The sequence below is a fragment of the Danio rerio genome, chromosome 7 (assembly GCF_052040795.2).
Source record: "Danio rerio strain M-AB ecotype USA chromosome 7, GRCz13ab, whole genome shotgun sequence".
Classification (NCBI taxonomy): Eukaryota; Metazoa; Chordata; class Actinopteri; order Cypriniformes; family Danionidae; genus Danio; species Danio rerio.
The window spans coordinates 34,519,065-34,544,379 of NC_141027.1; the positions used below are offsets into that span (position 1 = coordinate 34,519,065).

General features: G+C 35.1%; 2 protein-coding genes across 53 annotated transcripts in view; both read right to left on the bottom strand.

Moving 5' to 3' along the window:
- madd (MAP-kinase activating death domain) overlaps positions 1-2,119 on the bottom strand; it is an 89,514-nt gene extending 87,395 nt beyond the window's left edge. For all 50 annotated transcript variants that reach the window (XM_087261443.1, XM_087261437.1, XM_087261433.1 and 47 more), the window contains exon 1: positions 1,841-2,119. The gene's annotated coding sequence lies outside the window, so the exon portion shown is untranslated. The remainder of the gene's footprint in view (positions 1-1,840) is intronic.
- A 2,237-nt stretch (positions 2,120-4,356) lies between these two features.
- Positions 4,357-25,315, bottom strand: part of nr1h3 (nuclear receptor subfamily 1, group H, member 3) — a 32,884-nt gene continuing 11,925 nt past the window's right edge. Inside the window, exons 1-10 of one of the 3 annotated variants that reach the window (XM_087259294.1) lie at positions 23,962-24,283; positions 23,738-23,820; positions 20,964-21,140; positions 18,163-18,429; positions 16,320-16,522; positions 15,553-15,732; positions 15,223-15,322; positions 12,643-12,756; positions 9,991-10,085; positions 4,357-7,855 (exon numbers count right to left, since the gene is read on the bottom strand). In XM_087259294.1, coding sequence (XP_087115420.1) covers positions 7,709-7,855; positions 9,991-10,085; positions 12,643-12,756; positions 15,223-15,322; positions 15,553-15,732; positions 16,320-16,522; positions 18,163-18,429; positions 20,964-21,140; positions 23,738-23,780 — 1,326 coding nt within the window. In that variant the 5' untranslated portion in view covers positions 23,781-23,820; positions 23,962-24,283 and the 3' untranslated portion in view covers positions 4,357-7,708. Of the gene's footprint in view, positions 7,856-9,990; positions 10,086-12,642; positions 12,757-14,442; positions 15,025-15,176; positions 15,323-15,552; positions 15,733-16,319; positions 16,523-18,162; positions 18,430-20,963; positions 21,141-23,737; positions 23,821-23,961; positions 24,284-25,315 lie in introns of those variants that run through there. The other 2 variants (NM_001017545.4, XM_087259295.1) reach the window with 2 other exon arrangements.

A 25,315-nucleotide genomic window follows, 5' to 3' on the forward strand; every position in this document is an offset into this window, starting at 1 on the left:
GATTCTAATCAGGAGCCATTTATGTTTCATTTAGTTAGTTTGTGTTGTGTAGTATTTACCACGGTATGCGTTTTTCTGTCATTTCAAAACATCACTTTATCTTCCCTTTGCGCCATTCTTTCAATGTGTTAGTGGGACAGTACAGTAGGCTATGTGTGTGTGTGTCAAACATTTTGGTAAATTACATTTGTTTGAGTTGGTTATTTGTTTGAAAGAAAGAGAAAATGTTCACTTTATCGATGACAAGGCTTCATTTAAACTGCACAAGATGCCGTCGCACAATGAGAGAAAAATACCTTGCAGCAGTTGTTTTCCATCCCATTATGTTGCATTTTTAAAATAATCAGTACAGGAGGTGGTGCCGATCGACAGCAGTTTAGTTTAAAGACGTTAAAAGCAAGTATAGTTCAAAACTATCGTTTTAAAGCAGCCCGATTGTGTCTCTTTATATGCATCAGCTGCCAACCGAAAGCTTTTAGCATTCTCCTTGTACACGCAAAGCATAATGGGTAATTTTGCATTCTAAGAAAAAGGTCTCTAGTGTAGACAGAGATCTGTTCAGAAATCCTAGGTGAAATGCCAGTGTGGACGCGGATCGTTTTTTTAGAAAAAACAAATTTTGTTTAGAAACAAAATCTGTCTTCTGCTGAACATAAAGCAAGACATTTTATCAAGTCAATGGTTCCAGGTTTGTTTTCTTTAAAACATCTTCCTTTATGTTCAACAGAAGGAAGAAACTCATGAAGGTAAACAGCCACTTCAGGGTGAGTAAATGGTAATTTTTGGGTGAACTAATCCCTTTAATGAAAAGCCATTAATCTGGGCTAGATTTGCATTTATTTTTCATACCCCACCTTGTCCATATCCTAAACTGTATTTTAAACACATTACTCTGCGTTTAACAAAACCTTTGCCTTTAACTATACAGTGATGAACAATATCAAGAAACATAAATGATACTCAAATACACAAAGAAAGATTGTTCACACAAATATAATACTATAAGCTCAACCCAATGAATTCATCCATGAACGACTGAACAAGGAGAATATTTTGCAAACAAGTGACAGAACACAAAAACTGAACTGACAAAAGCTAAGAGCCGTCTCACATTTCACCCAGGAGAGAAACAACACCACTGAAGTCATCTTACACACGGCCTGATGTCGCAGCTATTCCAGTGTCCCAACAGAGAAAAGCTGTTCAAACAAATTCAGGGAGGTCAAACTGTACCGTGGAGCCGTGCTTTACGTGTATCACATCATCATCATCATCATCACCACCATCGTCATCACGACAACATGATGACTTGAATACAGCACTACATCCAAACCCCCTCAGGAAAGAAAACCCGTGTCCTTATGACCTCTGGAGAGCAAACACACACACAGGGACATCTGCTCGGGATCTTAGACGAATAGGGGTGCAGGTCTTTTTTGTGTGTAATTTATAGCCTTCTGTTGTGTCATTCAGCCTCATCAGATGCACTGACTCCGAGGGCATCAATTAATGATGAGAGCCCTGCCTATCGACAGCCCTGTTATCAGGCACTCCTGACATTTGACAGTCTTTGATCATATATTATAAGCAGAGATCCAGTGAAACACACATTTACAATGAGAAAGATAAAGACCAGCGGCTAGCAGTGGCTAACAGGATCAAATAGCTAGCTGTCAAAGCTGCTTATACAAGCAGCTGCGTACATTTTCACACCGTTACAACGAAAACACCTTCATCCATTTCATCACTAACTTTACCGCTGCTCCAGAGCTAACCATAACAAGAGCACCACATACGAGTTAACATAAGGTTAGGCAAGAGGAGTAAAACAGATACTGACCTCCAGAAGCTAACGCCGCCGCTACTCGCTTTAGCCGTGTTTCTGTGGCCCTGCTGCGGCGAAACAGCGTCTCAGAGCGCGTTGCTCGCTTGCAACGATGACGAGCTCATGATGTGACAGTGGCGCAACGCGACGCAAAGACCGCACGACCGTGTCTTGCAGCAGCAACAGCAGCAGCCCAGTCAGTGATGCGGTGGTGATTGTGCCTGTAGATAAACGCTGCTCGTCCTCCTCCTGTTTCTCTCTGCCTGCACACTGACTGTACGATAGCGACGTGATGGAATCGTTCGCTTGAGTCGGTTCTTTTCATTGAATCAGTTGAACCGGTTCTTCAATTGTTTACGATTTGTTTGAATCAGTCTAACTCCTAATGAACAGGGAAACGATGCTTGAACTGAATTTCAGCCAAAATTAAAAAAAAAAAAAACAGCCATCTATACTATTCTGTTCTATTCAGCGCAAAAGAAGATATTTTGAAATATGTTGGAAAGCATTTAACATTTGGCTTCCATAATATTTGTTTTTTAGTATGGGTGTCAATGCATTTTTTGTTCAACAGAATAATTGAAAAAAAAAACTCTAGGAGAAGTCTAGGGTAACGTAAGTAAATGATGGGAGAATTTACATTTTTGGGTCAACTATCTGCATACTATGGGGCATTTTGGACAATTAACTTAACTTACATTACCTGAATGACCATGATAAAAAGAGCAATGTGTTTTACTTTGTGTAACCTACTACAGCAAAATTAAATATGATTCTTAAGTAATTAACACCAAGTAAAGTCAAAATTTGAAATGTCTTTTTTGTATGGAAATGCACATGCAGGCTGATGCAAAAAAATGTGCTATAACATCTAATGTTTGCACAAGCCAGCTTGGTTTACAGAAAAAAAATTGTTAACGTTCGTTTCTTATAGGTTTGAAGACGCACACTGTAAAAATGCAGGGTTCCAGACAATCCATTCATATTGTCCCAATACAAATTGATCAAGTTAACGTCAAACTTTTAACAAATTTATATGGATTAAACACAAAAACAATTAAGTTGTCCCAATAAAATCTCAAGAACTGTGTTGATACAGCAAATTTTAATGAGTAGTTTAAACAAGCAAAAAAAAAAAAAAAAATATATATATATATATATATATATATATATATATATATATATATATATATATATATATATATATATTGAGTCCAGTATTGTTCCTGAAATGTTATCTTTGCTTGTTCCCACAAGGTCAGGATGTTTCAGATCCCAAAAATAAATAAGTGGGAACTAAACAAAGGCAGGGATTCGGTGGTGCAGTGGGTAGCATGATCGCCTCACAGCTGGTTCGAGCCCCGGCTGGGTCAGTTTGCATTTCTGTGTGGAGTTTGCATGTTCTCCCTGTTCACGTTCCCTCCGGGTGCTCTGGTTTTCCCCACAAGTGCAAAGATGTACAGGTGAATTGGGTAAGCTAAATTGTCCGTAGTGTATGAGTGTGAATGAGTGTGTATGGATGTTTCCTGGTGATGGGTTGCAGCTGGAAGAGCATCTGGTGTGTAAAACATGTGCTGGATAAGTTGGGAGTTCATTCCACGGTGGCGATCCCAAATTAGTATGAATGAATGAATGGAAGCAAAGTTAAATGAACATAACTTGTTTTTTGCTGGGATATGGTATTTTCACAAGAACACAATGCATTGTAATGTAATTATGACGTAAACCATTCACATATAGTCCAAATATAGTACAAATCAAAATGCAGTTCCCAAGTCATGTTTTACTGAAAAAAAATACAAGAAAAAGCCAGATTGTCATAGACAGCATGATGATGTAAAGAAATTATTTTCATTTTTCCCAGCAGATTTATTATTTCCCTTATTGTAAGTTCTGTTCTATATGGTGCACGTACTTTACAATAAAATAAGCAAACATCCTAAAATAGTTTGACTTTAAAGTGTCGGATCCTTTGTTCTATAATAAAAAACACTATTGTCTGATTGCATTGTCGGAATAAATTACATGAATTCAGACAAAAAATAAAAAGCTACCCAATTCATTGAAACGAACTGTTCAAGAGAACCGATTCCCTGAAAAAGAATCGAATTTCCCCATCAACTACTGTACCGAGCGTGAGTTCCGCATACAGCCGGAGGCTGGACTGAACCATTCATTCTTTCAGAGGGGACACACTTTCACGTTCACACACATTTATAAATGAGAAGTGGCTTTTCCTGTCGTTTACCTGTTTGATTAACAATGACAAATTAGAACCAACGAGTGTAAAAGTAAAACCGCCCTAAAGAGCAGATATCTTCGAAAGGTAAGACGAAAGGTTCATTTCTGAGGCACAAACTGATGTCCAATGACGTAGGCGGCTGGTTATTTGCATATTGCTCAGGGAGGGTGGGTTTGATTGAGTAAACAAACACAACACTGCTTCCGTCGGAAGCTCATATTTCCTTAAAATAGGATGCCGAGAGATGCTTTCATAACTCATGCTAATAGACAAATTACTGACACCAACGTTGTGAGCTCAGATTCAGTATTTATTTCCAGGGTCAACCAACCCTGATCTATTAAAAAACAGCAGAATAATAATAAAAAGACAGAAACAATACGGAGGATCCCTGTTTTAGGTAAATGTATTTCTGTATAAAGAATAGGCTTCGAGTCATCTAAGTTTTCAGCATTTTTTATCAGATAAATATATACTCTCACAGAACAATAAATTTAGTCTACTTTTAATTTACACATATAAAGCAGTTTACATCCAAGACGTAAGGCGTTAAAACATAAGGTTGCATTTCTATGTTGTCACCCTCTGTGATGTGACTCTCTCTACTGAAGACAGACGTTAATCAGAGTAATGAGGTCCACTGGGCTGAGGGTGAAAAATAAATTAGATCTACAATCAACTTTGCATTACACTCTGCCTCATGTAGCAGCATTCTGCTAGGAGACCATTCCATCATTTCAGTTTGGAGAAAATAAAGCTTACAGCAGCATGAGTTAACGCTCGTTATTGACGATCAGAAATCAAATATGCCTCATCACATTTCCAATATCAGTTCAACTGAAAGATCAGGGAGGTTATGTATTTCAGTGGACTGTTATTAACCAAGATTCAGCATATTAACTGTCAGGGTTTGGCTGTTCAGTGCGCCCGGGATAGTCCTGAAATCTGAACGAACAGAAGGCAAAAGACACCTGCAGTTATACACTTGAACTGTCAAGCCCTTGTGAAAGGTTAGAACTTCTCATAAAAAATGAGCTTGAGGAAAACAATCTGCATTAGCAATTTAACTAGCTGACAGCCAGACAAGAACGGTAGGAAGAAAAAAAAAACATACAAACGGCCATATGACTTCATCAAACATATTCTCAAACATACTCACACACACACACAAACACACATGTCAGCAAACATATTCTCAATCTGCACAGTCAGGGCAAACAAACTGTATTAGTCAATCGCAGAAATTATGCTTGCAGGTCATTTCTTTTACAATGTTAGTTTGCATGATGCATTGATTCACAACAACCCTTGTCGTCTCTTAAGTGGTTTTTAAGATCAGTAAAACCTGAATTGTGCATGCTCACACTGGATATTTGCATTGTTACAGAGTAAGACGTTACAAATTGCTCTCATTTGCCTAGTCCCTTATTTCAGAGCTAATCCTGTGATACAGTTCAGTTTAAGATCAATATCTTGAGGAGAATGGGACAGGTTTTGTTCTGAGTGCATTCAGACTTTGTGAATCACATTATACAGTTAAAGTGAGGTACAAACAAAATAGTTAACACATATTATGCTATATAATTGCAAATCAACTAAGAAATATTAAAGATGTCAATTAAATTAATTAGCAAGAGTAAATAAAAAAAATAGTAATAAAAATGACTAAACTCACCTCATTGAATAGGTGTATATAGAACTAATTATAACATTTTGAAACAAAAAATACAACAAGGTGATGAAATACAACATTAAATACCCATGTTATTTTTTATGACAATATCATCCACTAATTTTCACTTGAGTTACATTGTGGGGCATAAGTGGCACGGTTAATAACGATCTGAGTTTTGATGAATGCATATTCAAACATTATTAAACCAGGCCTCCATTAATTAGAAGTGAATAAAAAAAAAAACAAAGTACAGCATGTTAGCTTACAGACGGAAGTAACCAAACATTATAATGTAATGTTAAAGGAATAATTATGGTCTGCATTATGTCTTCAGAATGCTTCACGCAAGGCTATCTAGCTATCTATGCATCTCAGTAGTCGCTGTGAGTCAAGCAGCACACTGATTCATGCTACAGGAATATTCTACCCAAAACTGAAAACTACTAAGTTTACCAAGGCCATTCAAGATGTAGATGACTGTTTTTCCATAAGTAAAACACTGAATTCTTTTGCTGAAACTTTTGTATTTATATTTTTAAAAAAAACAAGTCAATGCTAATGGCACTTCAAAAGTTCAAAAAAAGAAGCATACAGCTATATTGTTAATCTTAATAGCACTTGTGCTTATCCTGGATCCTGAAGTCTATATAACAAAGCAAGATTATGTTCGTTTGTGTGATTGCAGTCAAGAAGATCGACTTTTCACAGATTCCCAACATTTAATCTACCTCATTAGGCAACAGAAAGCTTAGTCTGAATGTGCTCAGGACCATTTTCTAAAGCTTTGGATTAAAGGTAATAATGTCATAAATAATATAAACTTTCATGCACCATTTTGCTTCATATCATCAAGGACATTCATTTTGTTTTGCCTATATATGTTTTAATGACTCTCGAAGTGAATCAGTAGCAGCTGACTTGCATTTTATTCATCACCAAGCACCATCCTTTCTAAATTAATTCATCTTTAGCGTTCTTCTGAAAGACAAAGTCACTTACATCTTGAATGGATTAAGTGAGAGTAAAGTAGCAGCAATTATTGTTGTTGTTGTTTTGATAAAACATGCTTTCAACGGCTCCAGTGACTCTTACTGATTCAGAATATATTTATTCTTTTAAAATTGGCCATTTGGCTTCTCAGTTCCTTTTTTCCAACCAGCAGAAAACAGAATTCCTTGTGAAAGCTTTGATACGATTGATCAGTGTAACATGGGCTCTGAATCACGATGGCTTGCACTAGTTAAGCGCTGATTGACTTTGTTTTTGTCCAAAAAAAAAAAAAACCTGGGTGTTAAAAGGAGATTGCATTTTAACATTACTTACAAGACTAAATGCATGTCAAACGTCACATAGGAAAAATATGTGAATTATAGCCTGTACTAAGAGAAGACAATGTTCCTCAATTCTGTGCGTGATCTATGCATATTTAAAATATTAGATGTCTGCCAGCCATTTCGAACCAATCAGCCAAAGTGGAATCATAAAACACTGTAAATAAACTACATTTCTGTAATGAAAAACCTTCAAGACAACCTCGTCTATGAAACAGATGGTTGAAACCTTCGCCAAAACCTGCTTGATGCTTTTGGTGCTGAAACATTAGATATAAACAACTTAAAAAATAAAAAAGTGACCACACGTTCGTGGTCGCTCATCATAGCAAGCAAGTCTCTGAATCCAATCCCATTCAAATCCCCAAAGCTCGGACGATGGTCGAGTAACCATTACCTGCTCTGATCGGTCCCTGAGCTACTTCTGGCTATACAGTCTATCAATAGCACGTTCAAAGGAAGCAGCTCTCACTGACCACTGGGTAAAAAATCTAGAGGTCAAGGAAGAGAATGGTAAAAGCAGGCTTCTCATGACAGTGGAAGGACATTGTGACCCTGTGCTCTGTCGGTAGAGGAACCCTTGTCCACCCACGTTTCCCTGACACTGGCTCATTCAGTCCTGGCGGATCGCCCGCTCATTCGTGAACATCCCAAATTTCAGAAAGTAGAGGTGGAAGTTTTTTGTCTTGGAGGCGCAGAGCAAACACTTGCTCTGAGTGGACGCTGCTCAAAGTGCGTAGGCTGACCAGCTTCATCAGCATCCGAGGAAACATCAGATGATCCTAGGGAGGATCATATAGTAGAGGGTGATTAGAATGCATAGTAAACACCAAAAAAAATAAAAAATAAACAAAATAATAATAATGATTGGATGTACAATGAACTGAAATAAATTATTTTATTTCTAGTCATTTTATTGTTTTAGTTTAAAAAAGAGAATTATATATATATATATATATATATATATATATATATATATATATATATATATATATATATATATATATATATATATATATACATATACATATATATATTTATATATTACAGCTGGGTAATTGAATTCAAAATAAAAGTTTGTTTTGATATAATATATGCGAGTGCTGTGCATATTGCATGCATATATTTGAGAAAATGTTTATAAATATAGTGTATCCGGAGAGTAACATTCCCAGTGCATTCCCTGTGGCATGATATTCAAAAAGACTTGAGGCTGTAATTGCTGCCAAAGATGCATCAACAAAGTATTGAGCAAAGGCTGTGAATACTGATGTACATTTTTCGTGAATACGAAAGTACATTTTTCAGGTTTTCTATTTTCAATAAATTTTCAACAATTTCAAACAATCTTTTTTTACATTGTCATTATGGGGTATTGTGTGTAGAATGTTGAGGAAATAAATTCATTTAATCCAATTTGGAATAAGGCTGTAAAATAGATAAATGTGGAAAAAGTGAAGCGCTATGAATACTTTCCAGATGTACTTTATACATAGGGCTGCACAATATTGGAAAAAAACATACAATGCGGTATCTGATTTTTTTGCGATACATATTGCGATTATGGAGTATAATTTCAGCAGATGAAAATAATAGCTCTATTTGGAAAGAATGCATAAAATTTGATTAAATGAGATGTTTTCATAAGAGTGCATCTGCATGAAATATAATAAACTCATCACAAGCAGTATTCCAGCACAAACTGAATAATCACAGTAAAAAAGAACACTGTATGGTGTAGCTTCATAAATGAATGTATGTATGAACATGTATGAACATAAATAAAATGAATCTTTCTTAAAGTTGCAAACATAAGTTCTTGTGCCTGAATTATTTAAAGTGGCTTGAAAGGCTCACACAGTCACATGCCATGAAAACACATGCAGATGATAAACTAATTGATCAATTTATGGTTAAAATTTGCAATGACTCAACAAATCATGTATAGTTTGAACTGTAGTTCCTGTTAAACTACAATATCATAATTCTGTGATGTGACGATTGCGGATACACACATTGTGATATCGATGCTAAAACGATATATTGTGTAGCCCTAATATATATATATACACAGTATACACACACATATATACTAGTTAGTAAGTAAGCAAGTAAGTAAGTAGGTAACAGACAGGCAGACAGACAGACAGACAGATGACTAACACATTACAAATTTTTTAAACTTGAAAAAACTTTTAATACAAGCCTTTGTATACAAAATATTTTTAAATGCTATAAAAGTAATATGTAATCACTTTTAAATAAAGGCTGCTTATAATAATAGTATTATTATATTACTTGTGCAATGGTGAAATCATCAGTGCCACCTACAGGACGTAAAAGGACACAAGCAGCTATATATACACTTGTCCTATTAAAGATTACTACTATGTATTAGTAGAAGTATAAAAAAGAGAATATTAAGAGTAAAAAAATCATCAAAATGCATTCAATTGCAAATTACAGACATTTATGTTACAAATATATATATACAGTTGAAGTCAAAATATTAGCCCCACTTTGGATTTTTTTTCTTTTTGAAATATTGCCCAAATGATGTTTGATAGAGCAAGGAAGTTCACAGTATGTTTGATAATATTTCTTCTTCTGGAGAAAATCTTATTTGTTTTATATTGACTAGAATAAAAGCAGTTTTTATTTTTAAAACACCACTTTGAGGTCAAAATTATTAGCCCCTTTAGACAAATATTTTTCGACAGTCTACAGAACAAACCATCATTATACAACAACTTGCCTAATTACCCTAACCTGCCTAGTTAACCTAATTAACCTAGTTAAACCACGTTTAGAAACGTGTTGAAAAAAACTTCTCTCCTTTAAACAGAAATTAGGGAAAAAATAAACAGGGGAGCTTAAATTACGCAGCACAACAGTTTTCAGCATAAACCATACTCACATTGGGTCGTTTTATTCTGATGTAGGAGTGGAGGGCGTCCACATATGGCTGCTGTAGTCTTTCCACTAACTCGTGATCCTGCACGTTTGGTCGGTCTGCCTCCCCCAACACACAAACACACAAGAGACAAGAATAGAAAGCGTGATTGAGGCAAATGAATGATTCTGCATTTCATTAGTTTTGTGAGGAAGTGCTTTGGGAAGTGATGTAGCATGGCTCATTAGCAAACTCAAAAATAAACTAACAGCACACCAGATGCCTATCTCTAACTGGAATATACTCAAATCTAATGGGTAATTAAAAATGGATTCCGCCTCATAAGGTTGCTAATGTTTGTCTTTATTCAAAAAACTTTATTCAACAATGCATCATATTGTTTGGGACACAAAACAAAGGCCTAACTGTTAGAAACATATTGGATGCAAATACAATTCTATACTGGGAGGTTTTGTTCTCATTAAAAACCCACTGCACTACTATTTCTCCAAAAATTCTTTCACCCATGAAAATAGGGTTTATGTTTTAAAAGAGAAATATGGCCAATTAAAGAGACCAAAATTTAAATAGTTACATAATTTACTCTCTCCCTTTGTTTCCTAATCAGTTTGAGTTTCTTTCTTCTTTTCAAAGGAAGATATAATGAAGACTTTATGGGAAAAAAGCCGTTAACTTCCATACAAAAGAACAAAAGATACTATGCAAGTCAATGGCTGTTTTCTCCAACAGTCTTAAAAAAATAAATAAATCAGGCCACTCTAAAAAATGTATAAAATTAAAAAAAGCTTCAAAATAAAGCTTATGTAAAATGTATATTATCACTCTAATAGTAATGTACACTCACTGGCCACTTTATTAAGTACAACTGCTTGTTAACACAAATTTCTAATCATTTCATGACATAACAGCTACTCAATGCATTTAGGCATGCAGACATGGTCAAGACAATCTGCTGCAGTTCAAACCGAGCATCAGAATGAGGAAGAAAGGTGATTTAAGTGACTTTGAACGTGGCATGAGTATTTCAGAAACTGTTGATGTACTGGGATTTTCACGTACAAGCATCTCTAGGGTTTATAGAGAATGGTCGGAAAAAGAAAAAATATCCAGTGAGCGGCACTTCTTTGGGTGTAAATGCCTTGTCGATGCCAGAGGTCAGAGGAGAATGGCCAGACTGGTTCCAGCTGATAGAAAGTCAACAGTAACTCAAATAAGCACTCGTTACAACTGAGGTATGCAGAAGAGCATCTCTGAACGCACAACATGTTTAACCTTGAGGCAGATGGGCTACAGCAGCAGAAGACCACACCAAGTGCCACTCCTGTCAGCCAAGAACACTAAAACTGAGGCTACAATTCACACAGGTTCACCAAAAATGGACAATCGAAAATTGGAAAAACGTTTCCTGGTCGGATGAGTCTCGATTTCCGCTGCAACATTCAGATGGTAGGGTCAGAATTTGGCATCAACTACATGAAAGCATGTATCCATCATGCCTTGTATCAATGGTTCAGGCTGCTGGTGGTGGTGTAATGGTGTGGGGGATCTTTTCTTGGCACACTTTGGGCCATGTCCACCCCTTTATGACCACAGTGTACCCATCTTCTGATGGCTACTTCTAGCAGAATAACGTGCCATGTCATTAAGGGTGAATCATCACACGGTGGTTTCTTGAACATGACAATGAGTTCACTGTACACAAATGGCCTCCACACTCACCTGATCTCAATTCAATAGAGCACTTTTGGGATGTGGTGAAACAGGAGATTCACATCATGGACGTGAATCCGACAAATCTGCAGCAAATGCGTGATGCCATCATGTCAATATGGACTAAAATCTCCGAGGAACATTTCCAGCACCTTGATGAATCTGTCACGCTGTTCTGAAGGCAAAAGGGGGTCCAACCTGGTACTAGTAAGGTGTAACTAATTAAGTAGCCAGTGAGTGTATAAACACTATTAAACGACACTGCTTGTAATATATGTTTTTGTATTTAATTATATGTTGCTAGTGCAATGGTTACAGGTGAATTGGGTAGGCTAAAATGTCAGTAGTGAATGCGTGTGTGTGCGTGTGTGTGTGTGTGTGTATGTTTCCCAGAGATGGGTTGCCGCTAGAAGGGCATCTGCTGCGTAAAAACATGCGGTATAAGTTGGCGATTCATTCCGCTGTGGCGACTTCGGATTAATAAAGGGACTAAGCCAACAAAAAAATGAACAAATGAATGAATAGTGCAATAGTGAAATTATTAGTGCCACCTACAGGATGTAAAAAGATACAAACAGCTTAATATACACTGGTCCTATTAACATACTACCACTATTTATGCAGTCAAACCCGAAATCATTCAAACCTTTGACTTAAAGTTACTTTTATTTAACCAGCAAGTATTTATTTATTTATTTAATCAGAAATGGAACAGGTTTCTCATAAAAGATACTAAGACAAAGTACAAGAAAAAATACTTCTCAGCTTTTATTCACATTTTAACAAAAGCTTAAAGTCAGAATTTATATAAACAATATTAGTAGAGAGAAATTCATAATGGTTTAAAATTAATTTTCAATTTTGTGTGATCTGTGCCTTTAAATGGCTGTTCGGACTTACCAGAAGACAAACAATATAACATTGGTGTTTGCGTGTCAAACTGACCTGCTGAGAAGATGTTGATAGCGATGAGCAAAGCATACTCTGCCTCGTCCAGATGGAGGTCATTCATGCCTTTTGAAAACTCAAAGATGGGGTTGATGAACTCTAACTGCAGCCCTGCGGACAAACCAGACAGGACAGAGATCATTTCGGTACACAAACAACAAAAACAGCTCTCAAATAAAACCACACAAATAAAACCACAGTTATGGAAGATCTCATTTCAGGTTATAAGGAAATGTTTTTAACAGCTAAAATATAGTTGCTTTTTATATAGTGTTTTTATTTAATCCAATTATATTTTATTTATCATTTAAAATAACAAGCAAGATACTAATAACTAAATGGATGTCATTTGCTTTTTCCAATGTCAAGAAGTTCAGAAAAACTTAAAGGGTTGAAGCCACATGAGAGACAGGAGTGAGTACATTTTCAGATTCTCAAATGTAAAAGGTTATGCAAGTGTTTTCAACCAGGTCACACAATTTTGTAGCATTATGTAAAACCTGTTGATCTTTACTGTGAGTGACTACACATTGAATATTCTAAGAGGGCGTATGAGTCCGGCTGCATCTCAGTTAGCACTCTTGCTCCCAAGGTCATTTATAAGTAGGCCGTGTGCAAAAATCTGCGCACTGGTAAGTGCAGTGAGCTTGGGTCACTATACATTGGGACACACTGAGTGTGACATGAGGACATCCTCATTGTACATCATCTAAATGGACAGCAGAACTAATCATTTTTATATATAAATTGTATTTAGCCTTGAAATTTTTTAATATAGCTTATAACTGTTCATAAATTTTCCTTCGGCTCAGACCCTTTATTAATCAGGGGTCGACACAGTGGAATGAACCGCCAGCTTATCCAGCATATGTTTTACACAGCAGATGCCTTCTATGCTGCAACCCAGTACTGGAAAACATCCATACACACTTACTACAACCTATTTAGTTTATTAAATTCACCTATAATGCATGTCTTTAAACTGTGGGGAAAACCGGAGCACCCAGAGGAAACCCACGGCAACACAAGGAGAACATGCAAACTCCATGTAGAAATGCCAACTGACCCAGCCAGGGCTCGAACCAGCGACCTTCTAGCTGTGAGGCGATTGTGCTACCCACTGCGCCACCATGTCACCCTAATTAACAGCAACTCTTTCATATAATAGCAATATTTCAACCATTAAACAGCTATGAATGTTTGCTATGTTTTTCCTAACCTATCTAGCCTTGTTTGTTCATGTTAAAAATAAATAAATGACAAATTCTTTTTTAGAAAAAAAAAAATGGCATTTCTCATTTGTCATTATGTTGGAAGAATGCCATTAAGGCCGAATAGTGCAAATCAAAGCCCCTTGATTATCACGGTGCATTGCAGGACTTTTCATGGTGTGAACAAGAATTTGGCCATCGAGACAACAGTTAAAATGGTGGCGACCTGATCAGTGCACTGACCACTGAACAAGAGTGCTGATTGAGATGCACCCTTCTTGTTTGAAGTGGACAAATGTGGCATCTATATATATACATATCTTTTCTTACTGCTGCAAATAACTACACATTTCTGTATTCATTTGCAGCAGCAAGCAAAGATATGTATATATAGATGCACATTTGTCCGCTTCACACACATAGACGAACTTTGTCACAGATCTTGGCAGGTGAAGCTGGGGAGGTGGAAGGTTTTCATGCATACCATGGTTTCCGCTACATTCCTTCTCTCATGGCGGGGCGCGACGACAAAATTCATCCCGCCACAGCTACATTCCAGCTTCTGATTCAAAACATTTTTTTTTTTAATAGCGGGTGATAATCGCACCAAAACGTATTAAAGGGTAAGTGAATTATAACAGCGCAAACTTTTCTGTAACCGTAGTAGGTGCTGTGCATTATTTGTTTAACCCTTTAAGGTGACGTGCTGACTGACAGGTGAGTGATGCGTGAGGCCAGCAAACACAACGTATAGCTATTTCACTTTACTTCAGGAAGCATTAATGCTACTCTCTGGGTCTATTAGAGACATTTATAACCATTCCTAGCAAATCTAATAAATGCTGGAGACGTACTTGTTACATAAATACACCAAATCGCACTCAGCAGCGTTTGCAAGAAGTTTTGTGCACGAGCAAAGAAAATCAGCGCGCAAGCAGAGATTCACATGCTCGTACATGTAGGTTAATACATAAATGCGATCTCGACATCTAATACTGCGCTCACGACATTTGTCATTGAAATAACGCCACAGGTATTTGGTAGATCTGTGTAAAAAAAGGACTGCCGTCACAACTGGAAAAAATCCTAGACGAAACACTGCATACACATATTAAGCTGCACCATCTTGAGCATAAGTCTCAAGCTCGATTCCTGGAGGGCCGCAGCTCTACACAGTTTTACTCCAACCCTAATCAAACACAGCTGATCCAACTAATCAAGGTGTTCAAGACTACAAAAGACTATTAAGCAGGTGTGAGTTGGACGTGGTTGGAGCTAAACTATGCAGAGCTGCGGCCCTCCAGGAATTGAGTTTGAGACCATTGATCTAAAGTGTCATGACTGAACTACATCATTCATACAGTACCTGCTTTCGCAAAATCTTCTTTATTGTAAGTGAAGTCTTTAAGAAAGGTGATGCTGTCAATCGCTGGGTTATAACGTCTGGAAGTCTCTAGCAGCATGATCTGCAAGACAAAAGTCGAACAGGTTTGTAAAACAAGCAGTACAGGCTCTGCTTGGTTTTTCATGAGAAATGACATTCGTCACCAGATGGCAATTTTTTTTCTGAAGTACTTCCTGTTATGAAATAACAGTCGAAATCTGGCTGCCAAACAACAGTGCTCCATCTGTGTGCACCACAACAGCAACAGAACTGACAGAAAACAATGTGTGTTATGGGTCAGTCGGGTCTAACCTCTATGGTTGAGGTCTTGAGTAGGGCGATCTGGTCTTCTCGGGTGAGCTCCAGGAAGCCGGGCAGCTGTTTAGCAAAATCTACAATCTCCTGTACTGACATGATGGCCAGCTCTGTGAAATGAGCAAAGCGCTGCTGTCGAACCTCTCGGTTTTGTGGGTCCTGACTCTGTGGCCATGGCTGAAAAAACAACACGTCTTCATGTAAATTTTTAGAAACAATGCATCAGAGGATTGGAGAAAATTGCTCCACTTGGCATACTGTTTTGTTAAATATTCAGAGGATTAAAAGGATAACCCAAAACATTTAAATGAATAACCTTCAGTTATTTTAAAGTGCTGGAATGACAGCCATTAAAGTCAGTGTGAAATCAAATTTTACAATGTTTATTTTGCTAGCACTCATTGTTAACATGCAACATAAACGTCTCAGCAACGGTTGATTCACAAAGACTTTAACCATATTTAATATGCTTTAATCAATCACTATAAATAAAACCCTACAATTAAATGACTGTGACTCCAAGAAGAGTTTAATTAAGGTAAGATCGACTCATGGATTTATAATGACATGGAAAAAATGAAATGATTAAAAAATAACCGTTTAATGTCTTCATAAGCAAGGGAAGAATGCAATTGTAATCAATATGGGGTGTACAAATAATGTCAAGCTACAGTCACATTTTTTCAGTTGCACATTTACAGTCAGATTATAGTTAAATTATTTTAGTCGGTTTGGAAATTTGAAGCACAAATGAATGCACTTACAGTGACTTTGGGCCGATCAATGAAAGAGCGTTTGTTGCACTGTTTCTGCATGGCCACCAACTTTTCGATCATCTCCTGCTGTTCAGGAGCCAGCGGAGGCATCTCAGGTGCAGGGCTCGGTGTCGCCACTGTAGAGGTACGAGCTGTCTCTTCTTCCTGTTTCTTCATCTTCTTTAGTCGAATCTGCTCTTCTGACAGCACACCTATAAAACAGTGAGATAAAGCTGTTACTAAAAGAAGCAAAATACAAGATAGTGATATGTGATCATATCAGAAAAGATAAGAGATTTGAAGATGGAGATAGTGAGACATGAAAAAGAAATGTGTTTTTTTAAGCCCTTATTTCAATTTTTTTTCAAAGTCAAATTATCACAGTACCTCGTTAAAGGTTTATAGTTCAGATAAAAACACTACAATGAGAAAGATCCCTTTTTGAGATTTTATTAATTATACCATTACGCAAGGTTTCAAAAAATCTTTTATTTACAAGATGTGTTAAATAATACTGAAATCTTAAAAAATCTAATTGTAATATATATAGTTGAAGTCAGAATTAATGAAACCACTTTGAATGATTAGCCCCAGGTTTATTTTCTTCCCGAATTTCTGTTTAAAGGAGAGCAGATTTTTTCAACACATTTCTAAACATAATAGTTTTAATAACTCATTTCTAATAGCGGATTTATTTTATCTTTGCCATAACGACAGTAAATAATATTTTACTAGATATTTTTCAAGACTTCTATACAGCTTAAAGTGACATTTAAAGGCTTAACTAGGTTAATTAAGTTAACTAGGCAGGTTAAATTGCTTAAAAGAAAATTGCTTAAAAGGGGCTAATAGTTTTGACCTTAAAATGTTTTTTTTTTATTTTTTATTAAAACTGCTTTTATTCTAGCCAAAATAAAACAAATAAGACTTTCTCTAAAATAAAAAAAATATTATCTGACATATTGTGAAAATTTACTGTTAATCGTCATTTGGGAAATATTTAAAAGAAAAAAATCATTAAAATAATTTTGACTATAACTAATATATATATATATATATATATATATATATATATATATATATATATATATATATATATATATATATATATATATATATATATATATATATATATATATATAATTTTTTTAATAGACTGCAGTAATTAACAATTTGTTAGGAAAAGAAAGATTCATTATCTTTTGTACCTATAAATGCAGTTTTAATTGTATTCATGTTTTTACACTTTCATATTCTCTGCTTTTATTTACTTTTGTTCAAATATTTCTTTTTAGAAATTTATCTTTTTAAAGTTTAAAGTGTTGTGTTGTGGTTTTGTCTTATATATAGAAATAAATATGCCTACACTAGACTTGTGTTTCAGTTTTTTCTCCTGTTTAGGTTAAACGGAGAATTACTTTCCTGGTAACCAGCTGAAATTAAATAGGTTTAAGTGTTTTATGTCTTTTTTTAACCTGTTAATGTTTTGTTTATTACAAATAAGAAAAATAAATGTAGCTTCAGGATTTTCTTTTTAGTTAATTATTTTAAAATAATGCTGTGCACCTGAATATTTATTTTGACCAAAAACAAAATTCATAATAATAACTTTTTTTGGTGCGATTATAAATGTTTTTTTAATCTAAATATATATATATATATATATATATATATATATATATATATATATATATATATATATTTTTTTTTTTTTTTTTTTTTTTTTTTTACTATGTTAGCACTTTACTGTGTTTTGATCAAGTAAACACAGTCTTGGTGAACATAAAGTGACTTCCAAAAACCCCGACAGTGTTGTAAATGGGCTCTGATGCTTGAGGAGAGTGTGACTCACATTGCTCCAACATGCCTGCCTCCCTGCACTTGCGCAGGCGGCACTGCTGACACTTGCGGCGCATGTACATGTCCATCTCGCAGCGGCCAGAGTTCTTGCAGGAGTACTGCGCTCCCTTGATCACGCTGCGTCTGAAGAAACCTTTACAGCCCTCACAGCTCAGCACATTGTAATGAAAGCCAGATGCTTTGTCTCCACATACACTACACACCTCATTCCCCAGCATTTTAGGTGCAGGACCTTTCTTTCTCTTCACTGGCTGACCCTCTGTATAAAAACACAGGACAGACAGACAAACATAACTACAAAGCAAAAATATGTAAAATCATGCACCAAAAACACTGCAATTGTATTTACTAAAAGGGATAGTTCACTCAAAAAATGAAATTCAGTTTTAAAGGAATAGTTGACATCCAGGGTTCCCACTCTTTCAAGAACACCAAATTCAAGGACTTTTTGAATCACTAATATTTTTAAATCCAGCACCTCTGTAATTCACACCCCCATCATATACTGTATAGCAACATGAAAGTCTTCCAGTACCTTACATCTCAGTCATTCATTAATTTATTCGTTCATTCATTCATTCATTCTTTCGTTCATTCATATATCACCCAGGGGTGGGCAAACTCGGTCCTGGAGGGCCGGTGTCCTGCATAATTTAGCTCCAACTCTAACCAGAAACACCTGAACATGCCAATCAGTGTCTTCAAGATCACTAAAAACCTATAACCAGGTGTGTTTGATTAGAGTTGGAGCTAAACTGTGCAAGACACCGGCACTCCAGGACTGAGTTTGCCCACCCCTGGCTAAGTACCTTTATCAATAAGGGGTTGCCACAGCCGAATGAACCACCAACTTATCCAGCACGTTTTACACAACGGATGCCCTTTCAGCTGCAACCGAACAAGGGGAAACACCCATAGACTTTTACATTCACACATATACGCTACGGCCAATTTTGCTTATTCAATTCACCTATACCGCATGTATTTGGACTGTGGGGGAAACCAGAACACCTGGGGAACAAGGGGAGAGCATGCAAACTCCACACAGAAATGTCAACTGCCCTAGCCGAGGCTCGAACCAGCGACATTCTTGTTGTGAGGCAATCGTGATACCCACAGCGCCACTATGCTGCCCTTTACTTCAAATTTCACTAACACTTAATTTTTACATTGAATGTGTAATTTTCATAAATGTAGACCGTTTTTAGCAGTCATGTTCAAAAAACTTAATACAATTAATTGAATTCAAGTCTGGTAATATTGAAATGTGATTTCTAAAATAGTAATTAAAGGTTCATTATTTGTCATCGTTCTTGCATAAGATTTAAATGTAAGATTTTAAAATTAAGAATGTCTTAGTTTTTTTCATTCCGTTTTTGAAAGCAGCACAGTAAAATCACTGTAGAAATAACACCAAAATCTTTATATTCAAGCACTTTTCAAGGACCTTTGTTTGTTTAGAAGTACTTTCCAGGCCTTGAATTCATTTGTCTTCAATTCAAGTATTTTCTAGTACTTTCAAGAAGTGTGGGAACCATGGGCATCAAAAATTCAATAGAAAATTGTCATCATTTACTCACCCTTCACTTGTTTAAAAGCTATTTGAGTTTATTTTTTCTGTTAAACAACATAAGACATTTTGAAAAATGCTGGTTGATAGAACCCCATATACTTCCAGAGTAGTTTTTATCCTACCATAGAAGTCCCATAAACCAGCATTCTTCAAAATGTTATCACTGACATCATCTTTTTTGAAAGGTCCCATGAAATTTAAATAAAGATTTTTATATGTTAGTTTCAGTCTTTTAGTCTTAAGCAAATCTATTAGCTAACATGATCCAAAACAGTAACAAATCTGGTATTTAGAAAATATAAAACTGATATAAACAAGTTACTTTCTTACTGAAGAGCATTAACTCTGGAGTTTAATTCCAGTGTTAATAATATTGAAACTTATTTCTTTATCGAATTTAATAATGGATGGGGAAAAAAGCAAAAAGGGCAAAGGAAAACAGCTCAGGAAAGCGGAGTAAGGCAAAAATATAATTTTATAGGGTACTGCCGTTAGTAAAGAAGAGAGTGTAATGGCAGACAAGAGGAAAATCCAAAACTAGAAACAGTGGATGATAACATCGTTGTTGTCCGCGCAGACATAAAGATGATGGCCATGGAGATGACGTAAGAGCTAAAACTGATATAAACATCCAAAGTTTGCAGTTTGCCACCTTAATGTATCAACAATTTTTTCCACGTGACCTCATACTTTAGTTTCTCATGAAATCTTGACCAATCAAATGCTCTTTAGTATCTGACATGTCCCGCCCCCCTCAAGAGGGTTCTCATTTGCTTTTCATTTGATGCGCTTAAGCTAAACCATTCTCACTGGACGAGCTGTGATAAAAACCAAATGCTATTGGGTGTTTTTTTAAAAGGGGAGAAGCTACTCTATGTCCCACCCTCTCTTCATTTTTCAGCTGAGATTACATCAAACATTAAATAAAAAATGCACATTTCAAAGCACTTCACAAAACCTTCAACAACTTCACAGTGAGTAAATTTCCATTTTGAGGGTAAACTATACCTTTAACCAGTTAGACCTGTTCATCCACACATTTACAGTATACACACACACACTCATAATGACATGCATGTTCATACTTGAGTAAAGTCACGTGTTGCACCTTATGCAATAGGTAAAGTTCAACTCTGAATTATACGCTGACTATACTGTAAAATGATGCAGATAATGGAAAGAACATTATCTAAGCCATGGGTCTAGTTGTTCAGTCTCACCTGGCGCAGCTTTGTCCTCTCGGAAGAACATCTTGATGTCGTTGGATTCCATGAGCATGGAGTCGTTCAGGTCATCGTGCGATGTGTTGTACAAGTCCGTTTGACTGAGAATCTCCTGTTTCACTTCTGCCATCGCTGCTGAAGGGCCCTCTTCACTGTCACAGCCCAGAGAGTCCCCTGTACACACACACACCTGATGATCAACAACTAGACTAGCTGAGTAAAAAGTGCACTTTGTGGAACATAAGTCGCACAGTTGAGATGGAAAAAAACTAAACAAAACAGACAAGTTCAGAACAGAAGGAGTCACATTTGTAAATTAAAATGCAAAATAGGCAATAAGTAGCCCCACACGGAATCTGCGCGCGCATAAATCCACAGATTTTTAGCCCATCATTAATTCTGTTTATTTACTTGAATAAATGTGTGTAAATCTATATTTATTCAGTTTTTTTATTAATTTAAGTAAAATTATTGACTAATATGAAAATGTTCATCTGATTTATGTACAATACAGTTTGTAAAGTAATATTTTCTGTGTTTTAGTAGATATATTATATGAAAGACTTGCTTTGTTTACCAAATAAAATAAATGTAATTGGATTTGCATTTTAAACATTAAATAAAAGTTAAAAAGTTTATTTTTTATTTCACATATTAAGGTTTTAGTTATGATACTCCCAAAATATATCCACAGAAATCCTCAGATTTTTAGCAAAATTCTCAGCAGAAATAGCAAAAAACGTCCGCAGATCAAGTTTAGCCCTAGCAATAAGTAGTCTAAATAAAACAAACACTTCATTTATTCATTAGTACATTTAAATTTTAAATTGAGGGAAACATGTTTCTAAAATAATTAATGTTTCCCTCAAGAATTAAAATTTAAATGCATTCACAATAGAAAACATACAAAATAAATGAAAAGCATAAGTATAAAACACAAAGAAAATCTAGTGGCATTCAGTATAAACGTTAAGCCTAAATTTACTTCAAGTGAACCTGAAACTAGTTGTGCGTGGGGAAATGAGATGTATAAAAACAGACACGTCTCTCTCGTACAGCATCGATCTAAATTTGGCACGTTTTGTAGGCTCAATGTCAAATGCATTATGAGAGTCTCGAATGAAAGCTACAGCATGTTTCAGATGACTCAAATATACTTGTTTTTCATTTCTATTCCCCAGAATATTTGTTTTATATAGCTATTTACACAGATGGATGACTTTTGCTCATATCACAAGCTGTGTTTTGGATGCTGAAATTAGAATATAGAAAGTCCGTGGCTAAATTAAACATAGATTATAATTATTTTTCGTTCTAATGACAAATCACTGTGACTGTTACACAACATACAATCATCCAACACACATAATATAAAATACTGACATAACTGTATTAATTAACAAAAATTAACACGCAAGAGCAAAAACTATTTTCGTATTTCATATAGTGTACTCCAAATTCTGACTACACCGATGCATTTGAAATGAAAAAAAAAGAACAGTTTAATATACAGATCTAAGTAACATTTGTATTAAATCTATATTTACTGGATAGAAAAAAAACATCAAGTGTCGAATCAAAAGTTCATGCAATCAATATAAGTGCTTGTAAATCAGAATTAGGGATGGCCGGTATAAGATTCTAACGGTATGATAACCTTGGATAAAAATATCATGGTTTCCTGGAATAGTGATTACTGCTCTAAAATATGTTCTTTTAAATGTCTGGGTAAAAAACTTAAACTTTTTTCCCCTTTGAAAACAATATATTTTATTTTGAGAAATATTTAAAATATTTTAGAACAGTAAACATGTCAGGCTAAATAATTCAAATGAACCATTGACTTTATAAAAAAATCTTACTTGTATCTTAGGAATGGTATAGAAGAAAATTTAGCCGTTTTTAAAACCTTGACTTTTTCAAATCGCAGTATACCATGAAAACGGTTATCGTTCCATGCCTAAGCAGAATTTAACTGAACAGGGACATTTGTATCGATACCCAGTCTGGAGGAAGAATCTTGCTTTCTCAATCATATTATTTCAGTTCTTACATCAGTCATTTTGGCCTCAAATTGCAGCATCCTTATTTCTAGTTTTTTTAGACCTGCAACATTTATCTCATCAACGGTTTACACTTTAATGTTTCTGAAAATTAAGTGGAAAATCATGACTTGTGCTTCAGTATTGTGGATTCATTCTACATTCAAAGCAAGACACCTATAATTTAAACCCAGCTCTAAAGTATTTGCATCAGACATTCTTTTGTTTTCCATTTTGTTTGTCAATAGATTGTTTTATATTCACATCACACAAAAAAACTTTAAAAATTACATACATATACACATATTAATTCTCCTCAATACCTTTTCAAAAATAATACAATATTTTATAATACAAAATAATAGAATTATTATATTATATTATATTATATTATATTATATTATATTATATTATATTATATTATATTATATTATATTATATTATATTATATTAAATTACCCACAAAGCAATATATAAAGTTTGTCGCAAATAACTGAAGACGGTGTCATTAATCATTCCAAAACCAATGGCGGGTCAAAGGGACTTTAGTGGATAAATAAATGAAGTATACCTTTCTTGAAATGTTTTACAATAAGATTTTTTTTTTAAGAAAAACAGGACATTTTGTTTGATATTTTACCATCAAATGTGATGACATTCATATATATTTTTGTTTGTATGTGAAAACTTTTCTATTGTACAGTAGTTTAAAAAAAACTAGAATCTTACCATGACCAACATCTGTGATATCAGTCGCAGAAAGGGTGGACATCTTCCACACAGCCACTTGTCATAACGAACCAACACTGCACCTGCAGAGCATAATCAAAAGGCAAACCTGAAGTCCTACAGAAAAATCTAACTCAAAGACTCTATTTATAATATTCGGTCAAAATGGCCTCAAACTGATGCTAGCTTTAAATACACTTTAATACTAAATTAAATATACATACAGAGTTGAACAACAAGAGTGTTCAAATCAGGCTAAAGAACCTGTAATATGAGCAGAACTCTCACTATCATCGCTCGAGACCAAATGCACACAATGTTCATTTTCACTCATGAATGTCATTGTAGTTCCTTAAGCAGTCACACTTCTGTATGGAAAGCTCACAACAAAAAAACTACATAGTCACCCTTTCAGATCATGGGAATTTTTTTCTAAACTGCTAAACTGTGCACAGCAAAAAAAAAAAAAAAAAAAAGAAGGGAAAAGAAAAGAAACTGAGAAATATCCACAAATGTGAGTTTTTTGCCAGGCTAAGCACACTTTATGAACAACCTACTTGAGAACAGGAATTGAAAATGCAAAAAATAAACTGGTCAAGACTGGTCACTTATGGGTGTAGCTGTGAGAACTAACAGTGGGAAACAAGTGATTTGGGGAAGGATACTTTGGTACAAGTGAGTTTAGCATAAGTTAAAGTTTGACCATGCAAAAAAAAAAAAAAAATTGGTTGGCAGTGACCTCTGTGTGGGCAGTCCACAAGGGTAAATATGACCCTGACATATTAATGAATCAAAACTTGCAGATTCAATTCTACATTATGATCATTTCAGCAAAAACTACTACTAGGAAAAAAGCAGGAGGTTTAAGATGAACTACTTTAACAAACAATAGTTCTCTCTCAATAAATATTATGTTAATTACTATACATTTGAACGCACAGATTTCACACAATTATTTTCTGCCTACAGAGTATTCAATCAGTATCGGTTCAGCTTGCAGCTCAAGCATTAAAGTAGTATTTCTTACTCTTTCACTATATGTGATGATGAAGTCTACCTTTTCTCTTCAATACACATAAATTCTATATAATAATATTGTGGATATATAATATAGAGATTAGATTAAATATCATTTTAACACAATTATAAGGTTACTCAGAGTATGCATGTTTTGTATAGTCTATTTGTATATAAATTCACTCATTTCTACCTTTTTTTTAAATTAAGAAATAATTGAAAAAATATTACAAATTATTAAGAATACATTTTAGTATAAACATTTTTAGTAAAACAATGTCTTTGTGGGAAGATTTGTAAGCAGACCCAGTGCTATTAACTTAAACTGACAGGCCATTTCCGCTCCTCATGAAATTTATTTAGGTGACAGACAACATGAAGAAAATACCTATAATATCACATTAAGACACATTTTTATAAAATATCCAACTATTAACTCTCTAACCAGAGTCCAGATGGCCTTAATGTATTATTAAGAGAACTTTTCTGATTCAATTTTTTTCAGTTATAGCAAACTGCAGAAAGTGTTTGTTTATTTATTTAGCTAGTTAGCTTTAATTT